Genomic DNA, 21,818 nt, shown 5'->3' with positions numbered 1-21,818 from the left:
AGACAAAAATAAAAATTGCTGGAAAAGCTCCAACAATTTCTCCTTGTCCCAGGAAAATTAATAGAAGTTGGGGAAGATACCTCATTACAGGATTCATCATAGATGTTATTTGTGTTACATTCGTTCAGATTGAAATCTGGCAGACTATCAGTAGCCAGTTGGTGGGGCATTGATTAAAAGACATTAGGCAATGTTTCTATACTGTCTATCTTTTGAAATCCCATTTTGACATATATTTTAAACATGAATTATTGGGAAGCACGTGTAGATGCCATGGATATATGAACTTTTGCCTTATTTGAATATGTTTTGGTCTTTTTGCAGTTTGATCAACAATTAGAAAAGCGATCTGAGAAGTTAGACTCTGTGCTAGAACTTAAGATTCAAGATGACTTGCTGATAACCAGAATCTGTGGCAGGTAATTTTTTTTTAAACTTGATTAGCAGCAAATTGATAGTTGGATTTTCACAATTACTTAAATAATTCAGCAAATAACGTTTTTTAATCATGCCCTGTTTATGCCTACTGTGAAAAGCCAATTGTAGTGTCCCATTTGGGAATTTTAAAGGATCCATTGGGTGCAGCTGCTTCCTTTGCTGACCATTGCTATCACCAGCAGGCCCACCCTTCTGAGTTTGCACCATCATCAGTTCCAAACATTCCACAGGGTCATAGTGCCTGCCTTTTTTTTATTATATCGTAGTACAGCAGACAGTACAGAAATAATGTTGTTAATGGAGGGAGTAGATTTCTTGTGCCAAAATTTTGCTTCTGTTAAAATCAAGTTTCTAAGACTAAATCTTAGTCAAAAAGTAAGGGCTCAACTTTTACATAAGTTTATACAGAGCAAGGAGTTTTCATTGACATGTATGTAAGAGTTAGCAACATTCATTATAGACTCAGCATCATATTAAGCAGTACATGTCTGTTAAATTGTTGGGGATGTGTTTTATACAAAAAAAACTTCAGGTTCTTGAAGGAGTTACTGTATTTTATCCACCAATTCACATCAAGAATGCTCATCTGATGGATGTATGCAGCCTGCACTGAATTTGAACTGGAGTAAGAGTCTTTGGTTGATAAGTGTTACTACTTTGTACCTTGTTCAATTTAACATGCTCATTTCATTGTAGAACCTAATTGTGTCGACATGATAAGCTTACTTAATGTTTCCCAACAGTTAAATTTAATTTGAGGTGAAGTATTTGCTCTTCATTGAAAAGGTTTATTAATGAACGTAATATTCCAAATGTTAACTACATTGAGTTTTATGAATAAAATCTTGTGCAATCATTTTGTTTTTTCACAGACTGATTCACCAGCCCAGTGGACGCACTTATCATGAATTGTACAACCCACCCAAAGTGCCAATGAAAGATGATGTATGTATCAAAATAGTCATGATTGGTTGTGCACTGTCCTTGATATTAGGCAAAGTAAATTATACGTGGGTTAATTCAAATTAAGTATTCAGACATATACAAATGTTTCTCAAAGCTAAAATGTTTCATTTGCATTTTACTGGTGTAGAACCAGAGTGCAGCAATCTCCCAGTCTACAAACTCAGCAGGTCTTCAAAACAAATATGTTCAAGTAAAGGGAATAAATTTGCTTTGAGCATTAATGGGTGTAGTTATCTCAGTTGGCTTCTGACTCACTTGCAATTAACAAATTCTTGCTTGTTTTGTAGATACAATAAAACTGGCTTAACAGTAATCTTTGTGGATACTTGAAGGTATCTAATGCATGTAGTTCTTTAAAGGGTATATTTATCAAATTAAAATTGGGCTTTGTGCAAGATTGTACTCCTTTTGATGTAACCTTTAACAGATTATTCCATTGCATTGAGAATCTCTATAGATATGAAGGTGTTTGAGTGGGCAAAATAGCACTTTCCACTCCAAACTTAACACTCTTAAAGTACCCATTCAGAATTGGTTTAAAATCCTCTACTAGCAAAACTACATTCAGAATGTATGCCTCTATTTACAACTTCTTCCTAAGAGATTGACAAGAATCGCCTGTTCATGCTTTTGTTTTCTCTGGTATTGAGAAAAGTAAACCCAACTATCCCAGACTTATAACCTCTGCAAAAATGACATATGCAAGTTTAGATGCCATAATGCCTTTCTCCCAAACACCTTTCCGTACAAATCATGGAAGGTTCTTGACAGTTAAATAAATCTTGCGTTTATACAATTTATGATGCTCCAGTTTCAGTATTGAAGATTGACCATGTGCTGTATCTTGTTATTTTTGTACCTTGGGTGATGGCAAGTTACAAGTTTGTGTTTTTTTAAAAAAAAATCAGTCTACTGTTTTGACTTTTAGCTACTAAACATGAATTTTGTTTATAGTCCTGGATTCAAAGTCTGTGTTGAAGGCTTTTCTTTCTTCTGGCAAAACTTCCAGAATGTAAGGACTGAAATTTTCTGTAGCTATAGTAGTGACATGAATTTCTTCTCAACCCTGGGCAGTATTGCACTAACAAAGTCTCATTTCAGTTTGTATGAAACAAGTGTTCCCTAATAGGTGTAATCTTTGCAGAGTATGGAAATAGTTGATAAAATCCAAAGATTGTAATAGGCATTCTCTAAACCATCCAGCCTAAATTGGAAGGGACCTGCAATTAACTGCATGGAGGAGATTTTCAAGAAAGTATATGATGTTTCTACTAATGTCTTGAAATTTTTTCCAAGTTTGTATTTTTTACTGGCCTGTAGATTGACAAATTATCCTCTTGCACCCCAAATTGTGCATGAATGGTCCTATATTAGAAGAATTATCTTCGAGTGTTCTGAGACTTACTTTGTGCGACGTGGTTCCTAATGAATGTATTGTTTGTTTCCATTTGAAGGTAACTGGTGAACCTTTGCTAAAACGTTCAGATGACAATGAAGAAACATTAAAATCTCGTCTTACTGCTTACCACACCCAAACCAAACCTCTGATTACATATTACCAAAAGAAAGGGCTCCATACAGCTGTTGATGCTGCACAGCCTCCTGATGTTGTATTTTCTACTATTCTAGCTGCATTCAGTGGAGCTGCATGTAAGGACCTGGTTATGTTTGTTTGATTTATTGATGTACTGTCAAATTTAATACACTGCATTATTGACAGGTAAAGTGTAATCTTAAATTTTATGTTGGGTAATGTGATCATGATAGTTGTTGTGAGGTAATTTGGATAGTTGATGAAATTCATTTCTGTGACTTCAGCTATGTTATTGTTAGATTTTCAAAAAGGTTACAAAGAAATACCTGTTGTCTCAACCTGCTACAATCTGCACTTGGTACCTCAGCAAGTCTAGTTGTTGCAACCTATCATTTTCATTTTTTGCTATTTTGACAAGGTCTCTGAGGTTGAAATGGCTTGATTTGCCAGTTAGTCAATTTAGAACCGGTTTTCCAAATCAAACTGGTTAATCTTTAACTTCCAATTGGTACTTCAACTTCCATAAAAAAATCACAACGTTTAATGCATATTGAGTTTAAAATGTAACTAAATTGATCTGCTATTGGATTTAACAAAGTATATTCCTTCTCTGGTCAAATGCAATTGACAACATTGCATTTAGCCTAAAATATGCAATCTAAACTAATTTGTCCACATTGAGTGCACATGGTTTCTTAAAAAAAAATCAGTTTTCAAGTAAGTAGTGGACTGGGAATTCATTTACAGGAATTTATCTTTTCGGTATCAGATTGCACATTGTTTGAACTTTGTCTTAAGTTATGGAATCCTATGCACCTGTCAGTTGGAGTTGAAAATGGGTCATTTTGATTTGGTAATCCAAATGTTAAATTAGAAATTAGTTAATCCATGGGGAAAACTGTAGTATTTAATAGTGCAATATTAAATGGACTCATTAGTGTTCTGTGAAAAATTCGGCTCAGTAAATTGTAAATGTATAAAATCATCATCTAAACCTGTTATCCTGTCAAAATTATGATGTTTATTTCTATTACCTTTTTCTATTTTCTCTTCGAGTTATCTTAGAGGGACAAAATTTCCCAATGATGAGCTGCCTCCTCCTCTCGTTTGATAACTGGCACTATTCCTTGATTGTTTACAGATCTATCAAATTTATTTCACTTTAAATAATGTTTCTGAATGACTGGAAAATCTCTCATGCTGCAAACTAATACTCTTTCTTTCTATCAAGGATTTTTTTTACTTTGAATATTTATGCCTATTCCTCAGCACACTCCTCATCTCATGTTTTTCTGCCCTTAAACATTTTGCTTCTGAGAATTATGGATAACTGGGTGGCCTACAAAGTGAGCATAATAAACCTTTTATAGTAACTAAATGGATCGAATGGTGAGTACAAATTATTGCTGAGAGGTTGGGTTTATTTTCTGTTTGAAGTCCTAAGAAACAAACTATTTGTTATTTGGCATGTAGATGCCACAAAGTAGATTGTATAGTTCCAGTAATGTTGTCTAAAGTAAAATGAATGAAATTTAGGATTATTTATTTTACAAGAAAGGTAGGATATCCTTTTCTCATTCTGTAAGGTCAATGAACATATCTCCTGGATTTAAAGTTAATATTCTACCATTCATCATAATTCTTTTTATAAATTTGTAGTTGCACCTGAGTTTCTACTGAACAGACTAGCTCTTGGCTGGTCCGTGGCGTGCTGCTGATAAATCTAAAGGACTTCTGATTTATTTTCTTTCTGATAGCTCTTTCAAAGCTTGGTGAATATTTTCATGCTTGCTTTAAATTTTGTTTTTCTAAGTAAACTTTGGGTTGAATATTTGAGCAGGCTGTGAATCTTACAGCAGGCCATTTCAGTTTTGCATTGAATGGGGTGCCATTTAATTTTGACACTTACTCATGTTTCACATTTGTATATAATTTGTTTGCACATTTATAAATTGAATCCTGAAGTAAACAATTTTTAAGTTTGCTGAAGAAACAAGCACGTCAGTCAGCAAATGTGGAGAGAGAATCAGGGATAATGTTTCAATTTGATTAGCCCTTTATCAAAGCTTGACAAATATTAGTGATGTAACAAGTTTTAAACAAGCACAGAAGTGGAAGATGAGTGAAAGAATAAAGCAAGAGAAATTGAATGATAAAAGGGTGGTGGATCAGTGCTAGGCAAAAAGATGATAACAGGGAAAATAAACACAAGTTGGATCTGGAGTAGGTGGAAATAGGAATATTAAAATTAATACCCAGGCCTGCCATCCAAAACAATGGGGAAGAGGTCCGCATCTAAAATTGTTGAACTCCATGTTGTGTCCAGAAGTCCATAAAGTGCAGTAAATTTATAGTGTACTTTGGAGGTGTTGAAGGACAGCTGGAGAAAAGAGATCAGAGTTCGATGGGCAACCAGAAGCTCAGAATTATGCTACTGGACTGGATAAAGAATTTCAGCAATTTGGTCATCCAATCTACATTCAGTCTATGTAATATAGAGGAGCCTAAATTGAGTCATAAATATAGGATATTAAATTGAAAGATGTACAAGTAAATAAATGTTGGTTTATGACCCTGTTTGTGGGAAGTTGAGATAAGACCACTGTTACCTCTCTTGCACATGTATGGGAGGATAAAGTGGGAAGGGGAGTGGCTTTTCAAGTTGATTGGAGTAGATCTGAGAGTGACAGTGTGAACAATTTCATCAGAATTCTGAAGGAGCAGGGAACATATACTTTGTGATGCGTCATAGTGGGGTCAGTGGAAATTGCAGAGGATGATCCATTCAGTATGGGGTTTGTATCTTGGAAAGTGGAGAACTGGGAGAACCTGTCATACATCTGGGTGGGAGAAGAAGTGGTGAAAGCAGAAGTGCTAGAAAATGTCATGCTTGAGGGCGTTGGAGAGGAATCCTTGGATGAGGAACATATATTGGTTGCTTTGGTACAAAAGGTAGCATGGTGAGACTAGATGCAAGAGAGTTTAAGAAACTGGGAGAATGGAATAGAGTCCTGTCAAGGAGTAGAATGAGATGAAATGTAGCACAGATACCTATGGGAGCCAGTGAACCTAATGGATTTAGACTGTATGGATTCTGCTTGTCCCCAGAAGTGGAACCAGAAATGTCAAGGAAAGGAAAAGCCAAAATCAAACAAGGCATTTCAAAGCAAGATTTTGAACTTTGTATATCACCAACAACTGATGCAGGTTTCTAATCTGCAGTGTGTCCAACCCTGTAAAGTTGGGAATAATTTGACTCTACTGGATGGCAGATGGCCATCCTGTTCATAACAAACTGATTGGACTTTTCCAGCTTTCTCTGAATTTGTTTAACTCTGCTCAGGGAAGCTCTTTTTAAAAATAGTTTCTATATCTGTGAACCTGTAGCTTTTTCACAAAGCTCAATAGAGGACTATTTGTTTATCACAGCAATGACACTTTACATCCAAAACAATATTTTATATGGTTAATAATGTTTAAAGAAGCAACTCCAATAAAACTGTAAACCAGAGTATGGCATTTGATCAATCTTCTTAGTAAAATACTACTTGCTTGCTTCGATCAAATTTCAATTTCATTAATAATGGTATTGAGATTCTCAGAAGTCTCTGCAAAAAGTTGCAAATTTTTAAGATGATAGTCACTGCTGCCTGGTTCAGTGTTACTGCTAATTATGTAGCAATCAGAAATTTTATCATTACTGTCATCTAATAGAATCAGTGAAATAATTTGTATTGGATTTTCTTTAGCTGAGAAGTGGAGGCTTGGTCTGTACTGAGCGAGGTGACCTTTCTGCCTTCATCTTTACTGGAACTTCCTGGATGATCTACCTCTCAAATTGTCTTCAACAACTGTATGATTGTTAACAGAATTGAATTTATTTACATGCTATTTTCTTTTAAGTAAATTAAACATGAACAAAATAAAAACTGAAAAATAAGTGAAACCAAAAGCTGAAGAGAAACAGCAAGTCAGATAATATAACTGGAGATTGTAGAACTGTTTATGCTGTGGATAAGTTTGACGTGTTGACTGTTTAATTTTAATGTAGAGGATGATTTTCTGCTGTAGTTCCAGTTTTTAATTTTGCATCAAATGAAATCTATCTTCATCCTTTCAATTTCAGTTTGGTGACATTGAGACATTAAGTATTTGAAAATTAACCTCCATGGCACATTATGCTGAGTCTCAGATTTTTATTTTTGGGGCTTGTCAGTGACCCTGTTCGGAGAGTTTGGGGTCCTACAGGTACCATCATCCCTGAGTAATTTTCTCATCTGCACAATATTTTTCTGTCGAACCCAGAATCTAGTGTCCACTTAAGGTCATTACATTGTTTCTGATTCTGATAGGTCTAAAGGAGAAAATTCCCTTTTGACATAATTACAAACTTAACTCTATTTGGGATAACAAGGTGTAGAGCTGGATGAACACAGCAGGCCAAGCAGCATCAGAGGTGCAGGAAGGCTGACAGAAGAGTCTAGGCCCGAAATGTCACCCTTCCTGCTCCTCTGCTGCGGCTTGACCTGCTGTGTTCATCCAGCCCTACACCTTGTTATCTCAGATTGTCCAGCATCTGCACTTCCTATTATCTCTCTCTAACTCTATATTTGGGAAGCCTTCTTAAAATCTAAAGTTCAAACTTTTTAATTAATGTATCCTTTTCCAAATTGACAATTTTATATCTTTCCTGTTATTCAAAGAGGAGATTGAGAATTTGCTTTGTTTTGTAAAAGAGTTCAAATAAAAGTGAACCAGTGAAGCTCATTCTGGAGTATTCAAATTCATTTAATTGTCTCATCATGAAAGGTAATGCTTTGACATATGATTGACCTCATCTTTTTAAGTAGAAATAATATAGCTGTATTTCTAACTAACTTACAGATTGAACATCATCTTTATCTGGGAATAATTTTGTGTCTTCACCTTAATTATTTCTACCACTAGTACTGCAGTTATTTTAGAGCATTCAGATGCATTATCATTGGGAACTAAATTTGAAAACAGTAAGCATGTTTTCTTCCATCTGCTCCATTCTTCCCCTTGTCCTGACATCAGTAGTTGATCACCAACAGATGAAACTAAGATGTAAAAATTAGGGATCTTGGTATGTGGAAAGAATTGTGTATTTCCTTATAACCTATTACATAAGCTGTTGGTTGGTCATCTTTCATACATTGTAGAGGTTTATGTATATGTGCACTCTGTGAGTATACTTCCCACTTCTGTGCATCTCTTTTTAATGTATGATCAGTTAAGGCTTGTTACTTTCAAAATTGATAACATAATTTTATTAGGCTGTGATTTTTGGTTTTTTTTTGTAGAACAAATTAGGTTAAGAATAGTCAGATATCTAAACTGGCCAAAGTGCTGTTACTGTGAGTTGGAAAATGGTTGGCATGCCAGGACCTGTAACTTGCAATTTTGGTAGGTACCTTGTGATCCCTTGTAATTTTACAGCAGTTTTCTCACTGAGACTGTTGTCAGAATTGAAATTTTGTCTCTGTGCTGGTGTGATGTTGGTAAAGTTTTGGGTGGGTTCATAGAATTAATGGATGTGTTAGACCTATGCGTTTTTAGAACAATGGTCTACTGTTCTTTCTGTTTGCATTCATACTTTGCAGGAAATTGTGTGCTGGAAATGTGATTACCAGATCTTTTTAAGGAATGTATAATCAGTTTCCTAGAGTGCCTTTAATCATTTGAATTGGTTAATACCAGGGTTAGTTTGATAATGGCATCTAAGCTTCTGAGTGAATTTGAAACAAGCACACAGGGCTTCTGTTTGGAGAGTTTATTGATTTCTCCTTAGCCAGCCAGTTCTCATCCAACTCACCAGTCCCCATCTGCACCCTCTTTATAAAGAAAGATTTTAATCAACTTGTTTGGACATATCATAACACCTCTGTGTCAGGTGAAACTTGAATCTAGACTTTTTGACCCGGATGTAGGGACACTACCACTGTGCCGCAAGCACTGCTTCAACTACTGTACTACAATTAATGAATTAATACTGATCACTGTTTACTTCTGACTAATTGAGGGAATCATCCATTACATGTATATTAAAATAATTTGACATTAATGTTTATCTTTATTCTCTTGTTTGCATAAGTAATTACTTGTTAAAAATTGCCAATGTTAGGTGTTTATTGGAGGACGTTTGTGATTACTTTTGTTTCACACATACAGTCCACGTGTCAGATTTAGGGACATAAAACTTGAGAGCAAGAGTGGGTCTTTTGGCCTTTTGAGCCTGCTCTGCCTTTCAGCAGAATAATTGCTAATTTGCTTGTGATTTCAATTTCTGCTCTTCCCATAATTATTGATTCCTTTCTCTACAAAAATATGTCTTAGTAGAGCCTTAGAATAATATAGGACAGAAACAGATCCTTCGGTCTAAATCGTTCACAACGACCAGACATCCCAATCTGTCCTAATCCTATCTGCCAGCATTTAGCTTCTATCCCTTTAAATCTTTTCTATTCATTTACCCATCCAGATGACTTTTAAATGTTGTGTTTGTACCCTTCTCCAACACTGCATCTGGCAGCTCGTTCCATTTCACCCTCTGCATAAAAAAAGTTCCTTCTCAGTTTCTTTTAAATTTTTGCCCTCTCACTGAAACCTATGCCCTCTAGTTTTGGACTCCCTCACCCTAGGAAATAGACTGTGGCTATTCACTTTATCAATGCCCCTTGTGATTTTATAAACCTCTATAAGGCCACTCCTCATTTCTTAGCGTTCAACAGGGTAGATGCAGGAAGGAAGCTTCCTTAGGCTTGAGATGGATGGGGGCTTTGGAACTAAGTCTTTTAGGGCTGAGATAGGGAAGAATGTCTTCTCATGTTTGTCTGCCCATATTTGTCTACAATATATTTGGTTACTTGGCCTCAACTGCTTTATGTAGAGAATGCTACAGGTTCACCAGCTGCTCAATTTCTATTTGATCCTCAATGGCCTACCCAGATCCTGAGGCCCTGACTCCTTTTTCTAGATTTCCCCAGCCAGGGGAAGCATCATCACCGTATCGAGTCTGTCCAGCCCTGTTTAAAAGGTTTCAACATATCCTGTTCCATGTTTGTAAATTCAAGTGGATGCAAACCTGGTCAACCCAATGTCCTCATGGCAAACCCGCCACTCCTTTTGAATCAGTCTGGTGACCTTCACTATACTCTCTCTATGACTAGTAGATCTTTCCTCAGTTAAGGAGATCAAAACAGCAAAATAATCAGGTGAGTCTCACCAAAGCCCTACTCAGCTGCAGCAAGGCAACATTGCACCTGTACTCCAATCCTTTTGCAATGAAGGCTAACGTACGTTTGCTTTCCTAACTGATTGCTGCACCAACATGCTTTGAATGACTGGTGTGCAAAGGCACCCAGGTATTTTTATATATTCATTTCTAACCTATTATGAATTAAATAATATTAAATTGGACAACTTGACATTTATTTGCATGATACTGTGTCTGCCTAATATTTGCCCACTCACCCAAATTGTCCAAACCACCTTGACGCGCCTTCACTCTTTGCACTACTCGCAAATCTTTCTAGTTTATATTATCAGCAAAATTGGAAATATATTAGATTTCCTCATTCAAACTATTTGAAATTTGTTGTGAATAGCTAGGGCAAAAACACTGATAACTGTTACATAGACTCATTAGAATTCCTACAGTGCAGTTGCAGACCGTTCAGCCCATCAAGTCTGTACTACCCTCCATAGAACCACCCCGTCCCCGAACCCGACATTTCCCATGGCTAATCCACATAACCTGCACGTCCTTGGACACTGGGCAATTTAGCATGGCCAGTCCACGTAATCTGCACATCTTTGGACTGTGGGAGGAAAACAGAACACCTGGAGGAAACCCAGGCAAACACTGAAAACATGTAAACTCCACACAGGCAGTTGCCCAAGGCTAGAATCAAAGTTTGGTCACTGGCGCTGTGAGGCAGCAGTGCTAACCAGTGAACCACCATGCTGCCCACTACTTCCAAATCAGATCCATTTTATTCTAACAGTGTTTTCTATTTGCTAACCAATTCTCAATCCATATCGGTATATTATCTCTAATCCCATGTGCTTTAACCCTTGCGCCCCAACCTCTTGTGTGGACTTGATTAAAATCCAAATCCACTGTTTTCCCCTAGTCTATTTTGAGTTGTGTCCTCAAAAATCTCTTTAAAGGTTTGTCAAGCATGATTTCATGCTCAAATTCATGTTAACTTTATTCCTGTTTGCTGATAATCTCATATCAGTGGTAGAAAATAAACTAATTTGTAATTAACATTTTGTCCCCTTCCTCCTTTTGTAAAAGATGTGAATAATTTGCCAGCCCATAATCTACTGCGACTGTTACAGAATCTGCAGAATTTTGTAAAATGAGAACCAGTAAATCACCGATTTCCATGGCCATCTCCTTTTGTTCCAAGGATGTGGATTAACAGACGCTGGAGACCTATCATTTTTCAGTCCCATTCATTTCTCCAGCATTTTTTTTTGTTGATAAATGTTAATTTATTTCAGTTATCTTTCTCAATAGAGTCTTGCTTCCTTATAATCTGTCTTCAGTGAAGGTAGAACTATAGTTTTGTTTTGAAAAGCTGTACCATTTACTTGTTCACCACTATCTGTTCTTTTGTATTTCTGTGACACTGCCTGATCACATCACGATTTTCTCAGTATCCTGCTTTAACCTTATTGATAATGGATTCCAGCAATTTCCCTATGACCGATGTTAGGCGAATGGGCCTGTAGTCTCGTCTCGTCTTCTCTCCTTGTCTTGAATAAGATGTCACGTTAAGTATTTTCATTCTGTTGTAATTTACACAGGAGCATATGAATTTGGAGCATGAATAGCCTGTTCAGCCACTCAATTCTACTTGTCCATTCAGTAAGGCCATGGCCGATCTGTTTGAAAGGAATTTTGGAAGTTCAGAACCAGTGAATCTTCTGCATTGAGGCCAAACACACAATACCTGTTGAGCACCTTGTCATTTCCTAATCTTTTGTAATCAGTTCCACAGCCAAATTTCTTTAGTAGATGAACGCTAACTTTTTTGTTACTTTTTTCCTCTTTTTAAGTATTTGCAGAAACTAATACTATTTGTTTTGATATTACCAGACCCCTGTCTCTTACATTGTACTTCCTCCCTCTTGTTTTTTGCTAGCTCTTAAAATCTGACCTAGCACTAATTTTTTTTTCTAAATTTGTAGTTTCTTCCAGTTTAATACTATGCTTAATGAAGGCATGGATGATGTATCCTTCTCAGACTCCTTTCTGTATCCCTTAAACATTTTCACTGCATCTCCAATGTCTTCTCTTTTAACTTAGTTTTCAACTTCACTTTTGCTAATTCTGCTTTCATACTCTTATCATATTTTTATTCCGGTTTAAAGCGCGAGTCAAAGACCCACAATTCTCCCCAGAAAACTGAATGTAATATTTTTGAAATGTTAAATATCCTTCAACGTTCAAGTCCAAGCTTTGGTCAACCTTCCATTGTTATCTCTGTAATGACTATTGAATAGTGTAGAGAAACTTCAGTTATGAGGATAGATTGAAGAAGTTGGGACTAGGAGAAAAACTCTAGAGGCTTTTAAAATCCATGAGTGGGCTGGGTAGAGTAGTTAGGAAGAAACTGTTCCGGCTTGTAAAGGAAGCAAAAACAAAAGAGCAGAGCTCTAAAGTAATTTTCAAAAGAAGCAAGGGTGTTATGGGAAGAAACCTTTTTCACTCAGCGAATAGTTAAGATTGGAATGCGCTGCCTGGAAATATGGAGACAAATTCAGTTGAGGCTTTCAAGAGGGCACTGTACAATTATGTGGATGTAAATAATATGCAAATGTGTTGGGTGAAAAGCAGGAACTTGGCACTAGGTAATATTGCTCATTTGAAGATTCAGGACAAGCATGATCGGCCGAATGGCCTGCTGCTCTGTAAGATTTCTGTAGTTCTGTGGTTTATTTTTAATTGTGTTAGCAGTTTTCCATCTTATTACAAATCCACACACACAGATACAGAGCCTTTCATTCTGATTTTTCTGCTGGTGCACTATTAAGATTGTACTTTTAGTCCCTTCCTGCCATACTTTTGGTTATTATTATCTAATCCACTAACTACCCTGTTCTCATTACTTCATCTACGAAATCTTTGATCTACCAAATCTCCCCCCTCACTGACATTTCTCCTCTGTGTGTTTAGTTCAAAGCCTTCACTACTGCCCAGTTATATGACTCATCAGAACACTGACTTTTTTCCCCAGTGTCCCATGAATTGAAACCCATTTGTCCCATGTTAGTTTTTGAGAAATGGATTCATTTCTCTAACCTGAATTGCTCTACAACATTTTAGTTGTGGCTTCAGATTCAGCTTGCTAATTTATCCCCTAGCTGTTTGTAATCCCCGAGCAAGACCTCCAATCTAGTCCTGTTTATGCTGGTGATACTCCATGGCCCAGAACAACTGGATCTTCCCCTTCATTGTAAAAGTTCTTCTCCAGTCCAGAGCTGATGACTTGGACATGCCCTGTCACTGGCAAGCAATATAACCTACACCAGTGCTCTCAGCTGCAGAGAACTATGCCTGTACTCCTAACTTGCCCCATATTACACCACGTTCCTATTGACCCTTACTTGAATGGCTTCCTGTACCATGGAGCCACAGTGCATTTACCAGCTGCCAAATCCTCAAACCTGTTTGAACAATCACAAAGTCTGCGACTCCTCTACTTCTTGGTCTTATCTATCATACTTTCTCACATGTCGTCTCAGGTTTCTGATGGGCCTAGATGTTATTACATTTCTCAGTGTTTTGAAATATTTCCCTTTTTCTGGTCTAGCTAGCTATTTTAATCTTTTCTGTTTTTTGTACATCTTTAATCATTTATTTTCTATTTTAATCTTGTGTAATTTTTTGAATTTAGTTTATTTCCTTAGGTTTTGGGTTTTTCTGTACCAATACTCTGGTGCATATTATCAATGCTAATATTTTAATTTTACCACTGGTCGGCAGAAACAGAAATTTTAATTTGGCCTATTTCCAAACGAAGCAAAGCAATTAAAAGTTTATTTTTCTGCCCACTTTAGATTATTTCCCTATTCCTTCCTTGGGCATTTCAAAAATTGTGTCCACTTGTTCAATTTCCATTTTGACACCCTGATGGAGAGAGCAGGTTTTCAGATTTGCCAGAGGACACTGATAAATGTTTCTGGAGATGCAAACATCATTCCCCCTGTGAGGCTTCAAAAACACACATTTCAGTCATCAAAGACGGTTTTTAATACATTGTAAAATGCAAAATTTATTTTTCTGTTTTGCATCATTGAGTTGGAAATAATTTTGACACCATGTCCATTTAGTGATGCTAAGCAAGAGAGTTGTAGGGAGATTAGAAAGGTAATCCATATCTGGTCCAATCTGAGAAGAGAAATTGAAAGGGCAAATTATATATTGCAGATATACAGTGCTGGATAGAGCCTTGGTTCTACAAACTACTTTTCAAGTGTAGTCACTGTAACGTGGGATTTATTTAAAAAGATCCCACTTAAAAATAGCCCTTCAAAATTTAAACGAAGGGTAACAACAGTAACTAAGAACAGTGGTAACGTAGGGAGTAAAATTAGATATTTAACCAAAAGTACTCTATTGTTCAGGTTCGCACAAATACAGCTGTTAATTTTGTTCGGGAGTGTTGTAAAGTAGATGCAGCAAATGAATTTGAAAGATAAGCAGTGAAGAAAAAGACAAATGGATGTAGACAAAAGATATATTTATCATAAAAAGCTCAAAGCAGTGACAGGTACAGCAGACTTTTTAAACCAACCAGTGTGGTGATGATAGGAGGATCCAACCTAAGGCTTCAAAAGATAATTATGGGAAAGTTTCTTCGTCAGTTTATTTTAATATAAAACTACACGTGCCATTTACAAAATGTTTATGAAGTGTATAAGTGAACTAATTTTAAACATACACTATCTTGTGGAAGATTTCATGATGATGTGTATCTGTTTCTTAGACATTAAAAAATAATTTTTAAGAATGAGTTCTGAAAGCAGAGTCTGTTAGGTTGGGAGGTGGCTTTTCTTATCTCTGACTTTTTATAACTGCTTAGAAGTTGGTTGTCTGAAGTAAATGGGCTAAAACTGTTGTGAAAGTAATATCAATGCAAAGTCTATGCTGTTGGTAAAAGTATTTGTATACAGGTGAGTGGATATGCAATAGCATTTATAAATACCGTGTAAAAATACAAGTGTAATGTACTTATTGACTTCAATATTAATAGTTTGTCGACATTCTGTCATGTTTATCTGATTGTGAGCCATCTGATGGTCAGATTTGTGTTGAAGTTGCAATTTACTTAACCATTTTTTTTGTATCATTTCAGCCATCTGAAAATTATGATGCCCAAGACAATGTTTTCCCAGACACCAATGTGCCAACTATCAAGTTTATTATATCAAGTTTACATTAATGTTGAAGGGAACAGTGGTGGTAGGTTACAGAATGTAGGAGAGGATGTTGGTGGACTATAAATGTGCCATTCCTTTTTAAAACTCTTATTATTGGGATTTAATTGATGAATTATGAGGGCTATTCAGCAATCTAGCTTTTAAACCATTCCATTTTACTAATTATATAATAGAAAAAGGAAATATTTGCAGTTAGTGCACAATATAATTGATGTAAAAATCCTGAGCAAATTGCCACCTACTTTTCATTTCCTTGTGCTGATTGACAAAAGTGCAAATTACACTTCTTGGAGTTGGTGTGTAATGAAGGGCATGTTTGATACTTGTATCAAATATGCTTTTTTCAAAAAAAAATTATGATTTAACAATAAACTTGAAACAGTTGCATTGACCATTGATATTGTTAGAGTTTGGTCCAGCTGATTACAAGTCAGTTTTAATACCTGACTAAAATTCATGTCAATAAAAAGGATAATTTATCACTTTTATTTTCATTTTATAAATATAAAATACGTACTAACTTGGACATGACTGCTTTTGGAATACATAATTCGGAATTGACCAATCATGATGAAATATTGTGTGCAAAGGCAGTTAACTGAGAGCATAAATGGTTCTGATGTGTGTGCAGAGATTTGAAATTTCAATTCTCTTCAGTATGAAATTTAGAATTAAATAAATACTAGTGACTCAGCATAAGCTTTTCTGTTGAATCTTTTTATCAAATTGCTTAATGATATGTATCCACTAAAATATTAACTATTGTACTTTATAATTACAAGCGTTAAAGAAAAGGCTGGTGTAAATTAATTATCAAGCCACTTGGTTAATAATCCATTACCCTCACTGAAGAATCATGTTAACATGTGGTTGTTTGGCTTGCAGAGCTGGTTCGTTGTTCCGCATATATGTAGACTTCAGAAAAATCTGAGTTTCTGCAGATGCTACATGGAGTTTTCATGGAAGATTAAAGCAACGTTGGGTTCAAGTACTCATACTTGTTGCATGATCACAATATTATCGTGAATAAAAAGCAAAGTTAATTGTTAAGGAGTTCAACTTTTAGAAGTTTTGAATTACCCTGTAATAAAAGACAGCAATTGTGTTACACATTTCACACATTAATTTTATTTAAAACACTTGAATTAAATCCTTTCAAAATTTGGAAATTGTAATGGGGCACATGGGAATGATACGAAAGAAACTGGCTATGATTGAAATAGAACCCTTAGATCCTACAGATTGTTTTTTCTAAATGTTGGTCGCCCATCGCTCATGTTCTGCAAGCCCAAAAGTGCTGGTCATGTTGCAAATAGCTGCTGCATGTGTAACTCCTTGGGTATTATCTCAGGTTTGAGCCATTAGAGGGTGGGTCATTGAACTACAAGACCTGGCATATATGTCTGGGACTGGGGAGAAAGGTGGGCAAATGCAGACTTGGATAGGTGAATTGGGTGGGGACTTGGAGGTCCTGTGCCTATGGGCTTAATAGGGAGAACTATCTGAAGTGTTTTGATGTTTGGGGAGCTGGGCTGAGAGGTGGCAAATGGAGTTTAATGCAGACAAGTTTGAGGTTATGCACTTTGGTAGGAGTAACCAGAAGGCAAAGTACAAGGCTAATGGCAAGATTCTTAGCAGTGTAGATGAGCAGAGAGATCTCGGTGTCCATGTACACAGATCCTTGAAAGTTGCCACCCAGGTTGACAGGGCTGTTAAGAAGGCATACAGTGTTTTAGCTTTTATTAATAGAGGGATCGAGTTCCAGAACCAAGAGGTTATGGTGAAGCTGTACAAAACTCTGGTGCGGCCGCACTTGGAGTATTGTGTACAGTTCTGGCCACCGCATTAAAAGAAGGATGTGGAAGCTTTGGAAAGGGTGCAGAGGAGATTTACTAGGATGTTGCCTGATATGGAGGGAAGGTCTTCCGAGGAAAGGCTGAGGGACTTGAGGCTGTTTTCATGAGAGAGAAGAAGGTTGAGAGGTGACTTAATTGAAACATATAAAATAATCAGAGGGCTAGATGGGGTGGACAGGGAGAGCCTTTTTCCTAGGATGGTGACGGCAAGCACGAGGGGGCATAGCTTTAAATTGAGGGGTGAAAGATATAGGACAGATGTCAGAGGTAGTTTCTTTACTCAGAGTAGTAAGGGAATGGAACGCTTTGCCTGCAACGGTTTTAGATTCGCCAACTTTAGGTACATTTAAGTCGTCATTGGACAAGCATATGGACGTACATGTAGTAGTGTCGGTTAAATGGGCTTGAGATCGGTATGACAGGTCGGCACAACATCGCGGGCTGAAGGGCCTGTACTGTGCTGTAATGTTCTATGTTATATGATTCACCTATATGGCAAGGCAGATAGAAAGAGACTTGCATAAACGTGATAGTCAGTATTGAGCACAAATTTGAATTTATTGTCACGTGCTCTGAAATGAGTGCAGTGAAAAGTTTGTAATGTTGTTTCTTTGGCCCCAACTTAGGTGAGGATCCCTTGGTACAGCTACTTTGTTACAGAATGGAAAGAGTAAAAATATAGTCTAGCATAGGAATATAAAGTTTTAAAAAGTACTTCAATTACTCAAAGTCAAGAATAAAAGTATCTTTGTAAAGTACTGGGACTACAGTCCTATTCGCTGAGTCTGTGCCCACCAGGCTTCAGAACTCGAGGCCTCACTGCCTCCTCGTGCTGGTCCTGGCCCAGGACCCACCACCAGGACTAGTCTCCCTGGCAGGCCTGGACTCAGACTGCTTCCCGTGACTCGTCTCCCAGGCCGGCTTGAGCTTGGACCTGTTTACAAACATTGAGTATTTAACTATGGTCATCTCATCTGTACCACCAATGTCCCATCAGTGCATATCAGCATATGCAATAGGATCAGGAATAGGCTATTCTGGCCTTCAAGCCTGCTCTGCCATTCAATAACATGGCCCATCTGCACCGCGCATCCATTCTTCTGGATGAGGTGGTCCGAAGGGTCTGTTCCCATGCTGTACACCTATGTGACACTCTCATTTTTAAATACATTTTCCCTTTTTCTATAACCATGTGCTGTAGTTTGAGATTGCCTCACTAGTGGAAACATCAGAGCATCATTTCTGTAAAGCCCCCCTCAAATCTTGTGTTTCAATAAGGTCACCCTTCCTTCTTCTAAATTCCAATAAATAAAGGTCCAGCCTGTTTAGTTGTTCACAATCAGTCAACTCCTTCAATCCAGAAAGATTGTCTGTCTTTTTTTTTCCCCTCCCCGTATGTCTCAGCATAGTCGCTGGGTCTGCGGCTGTGGTGGAGGGAACCTGCCATTGAGTATGTCTAGTGATATGCTGAGTGTGTCCTTGCCAGAGGCAAGTGCCCCTCCTCACCTTGCACTCCTCTAGGGATGAGGGTGCCAGACAGGATGGAGGTGAAAGGCAGTGCTATTTGTGGAGTCCCTTGTGAGAGATCTCTGGGGGTCTTAGGTGTAGTTCCTCTAGCTGGGTGCCAACTGGCACTTTCTTGTTCCTCCTTGTAAAGAAGGGGCACCTTGTGTGATGTCAGAGTCCCTGGTCCTCCTGCCACCTTGCCATTGGTGCTGGGGATCCAATAGCTATTATAATGGAGTGTACAGTTGCCCACGAATCCACACCCTGAGACTGTTGGACCTGGCTGTCCAAGGCAGCTACCAACCTGTTCATGAAGGCATCCAGACAATTGCATACTAGAGACTGCAGATTTCCTGTGGTGTTGCTGCATTCCAGCAGCAGTTGTTCTCTCATGTTCATTCTACAAACACCCTGACAAAAAAAAGAGGGTGTTTGGGTTTGTGTGTGTAAGAGAAGATGTTGTATGCAACAGTGAAATTAATACAAGATGAGCCTTGGTAAGAGGAGCAGGAGCAGAGATAGTGAGTGTGTGTGAGAGAGGTAGTAGAGAAGTTGGTGGCACTTAACCTGGGTGGAGCAGAAGAGGTTATTGACCTTCCCCCTGCTCTGCTGGGCATTCCTCTAAACTTCAAAAATTGCATTGACTGAGATAGTGACCCCCAGACCAAGCAGGCAAGTTTGATAACATTGTCTCCTCTGGCAGTCCTTGCGTGACGAGAACATCCTTCCTCTCCGATGTCACCCAGCAGGAGCCCAGGCTCTGTGGCTGTTAAGCAGAGTGCCGATTTCATTCATAAAGTCAGGAGGTATGGGATACAGGGTGATCTGGCTGTCTGGATTCAGAATTGGCTGGCTGACAGGAGGCAGAGAGTGGTTGTAGATGGTAAGTATTCTGCCTGGAGGTCACTGCTGAGTGGTGGTCCGCAGGGCTCTGTTCTTGGGCCTCTGCTCTTTGTAGTTTTTATAAATGACTTGGATGAGGAGGTTGAGGGGAGGGTTAGTATGTTTGCTGATGACACAAAGGTTGGAGGTGCCATTGATAGTATCGAGGGCTATTGCACGCTTCAGCGAGACATTGACAGTATGCAGAGGTGGGCTGAGAAATGGCAGATGGAGTTCAACCTGGATAAGTGCGAAGTGATGCATTTTGGAAGGTCGAACTTAAATGCTGAATATAGGATTAAAGGCAGGATTCTTGGCAGTGTGGAGGAACAGCGGGATCTTGGTGTTCAAGTGCATAGCTCCCTCAAAGTTCCCACCCAAGTGGATAAGGTTGTTAAGAAGGCATATGGTGTTTTGGCTTTCATTAACAGGGGAATTGAGTTTAAGAGCCGTGAGGTTATGCTGCAGCTCTACAAAACCCTGGTGAGACCACACTTGGAATATTGTGTCCGGTTCTGGTCGCCCTATTATAGGAAAGATGTGGAGGCTTTGGAGAGGGTGCAAAGGAGGTTTACCAGGATGCTGCCTGGACTGGAGGGCTTGTCTTACGAGGAGAGGTTGACTGAGCTCGGACTTTTCTCTCTGGAGAGAAGGAGGAAGAGAGGTGACCTGATCAAGGTGTACAAGATAATGAGAGGCATGGGTAGAGTTGATAGCCAGAGACCTTTTCCCAGGGCAGGATTGACTGCCACAAGGGGTCATAGTTTTAAGGTGTTAGGAGGAAGGTATAGAGGAGACGTCAGAGGGACGTTCTTCACCCAGAGAGTTGTGAGCGCATGGAATACTTTGCCAGTGGTAGTCGTGGAAGCGGAGTCATTAGTGACATTTAAGCGACTGCTGGACAATGCACATGGACAGCAGTGAATTGAGGGGAATGTAGGTTAGGTTATTTTATTTTTGGATTAGGATTATTCCGCGGCACAACATCGTGGGCCGAAGGGCCTGTACTGTGCTGTACTTTTCTGTGTTCTATGTTCTTTCCCTTCATCTACCCTCACGTGTGAACCAGCTCCAGAAAGCCTGCACTTGCCCAGCTGCGCAAATGGCTTTTGTTTAATTTTCTATTTAGTTGTTCAGAAATGTTATCACACATCTCTGGGGCAAGTGGGACATGAACATGGGCCCCTTGGTACAGAGCTAGTGACCCTACCACAGTCTGCAAGAACCGTACTAATGGTCTTTTTGAATTGGCACCAGTGCCAGGGATGGCTGTCATTTGTGATATCCCAACAGTGACCAGAAACTCCTGTGAATGGAAGAATCAAGCTGGTGTCACTAACTAATATGACGTGTTTGGGATGATAATGCAAGAAATCTCACCATGCCTCATGGAGCGAAACGCTCCATGAAACTCAACAAAATTGACATTGTCAAATTATGAAATTCAGCCCACTGTTTGAGGTAGTATCTTTTTTAAAAATTGCAACTTATTCATAAAATGGATGTAAGTTGTGCTCAAACTGATATTTGTGAAGGACAGCTGTATCGATGTTTTACATTTTAACCAACCTAAGATCTTGGATCTTTAACAATCATGGTGGTTAATAGAAAATACCAATGATAAGCCAAGTATTGACTAATACAGTCTTTTATGATGACTTATACAGTGACCCTAATTTTCATTTTCCAATTAAATGCAATTAAAATTGCTTGTTGGAACGTCTACGCACACTTGATCCATTACTATGTACTGCTCGGTTTAAGATGAATGAACAAATAAAATAAACAAAAAACACCAAGTTGAATGCTGCAAGAAAGTAATAATAATAATAATAATAAGTAACATTTAAAAAACCTGACCGAGACCAAAGCAGCATAAAATTCTTATCTTCTATTGCACAAGCATTTTGACTTTTTAGTGCCTTGATTTCTTAAAATTGTACATCTCAGGTCAGCTCAATAATTTATTTTTCATGATTTGTTCCCCATCCTGTGTAGGAATATAAAACAAGCACAACACAATGAGATTAATAAATAATGAATGGTGTGATGATGTTGCACTTTGATTTGCCTTTGAAAGAATAAGAATGGTTCATACTTTCACTCTGGCACTTGTATCATAATTCAATAGGACAAATGGTCATCTTGTACCTCTTGAT

General features: G+C 38.0%; 1 protein-coding gene across 3 annotated transcripts in view; it reads left to right on the top strand.

Annotated features, from left to right (window-relative positions):
- ak2 (adenylate kinase 2) overlaps positions 1 to 21,818 on the top strand; it is a 34,445-nt gene extending 12,627 nt beyond the window's left edge. The window contains exons 4-8 of one of the 3 annotated variants that reach the window (XR_009447184.1): positions 325 to 419; positions 1,311 to 1,383; positions 2,859 to 3,054; positions 6,688 to 8,365; positions 15,331 to 16,114. Coding sequence is in view for 2 of the 3 variants with exons in the window: in XM_059654343.1 (XP_059510326.1) it covers positions 19,513 to 20,583 (1,071 nt within the window). In the remaining variant the exon portion in view is untranslated. Of the gene's footprint in view, positions 1 to 324; positions 420 to 1,310; positions 1,384 to 2,858; positions 3,055 to 6,687; positions 8,366 to 15,330 lie in introns of those variants that run through there. The other 2 variants (XM_048558235.2, XM_059654343.1) reach the window with 2 other exon arrangements.

The sequence above is a fragment of the Stegostoma tigrinum genome, chromosome 24 (genome assembly GCF_030684315.1).
Source record: "Stegostoma tigrinum isolate sSteTig4 chromosome 24, sSteTig4.hap1, whole genome shotgun sequence".
NCBI classification, from domain to species: Eukaryota; Metazoa; Chordata; class Chondrichthyes; order Orectolobiformes; family Stegostomatidae; genus Stegostoma; species Stegostoma tigrinum.
This window is presented reverse-complemented; position numbering and strand designations above follow the sequence as displayed.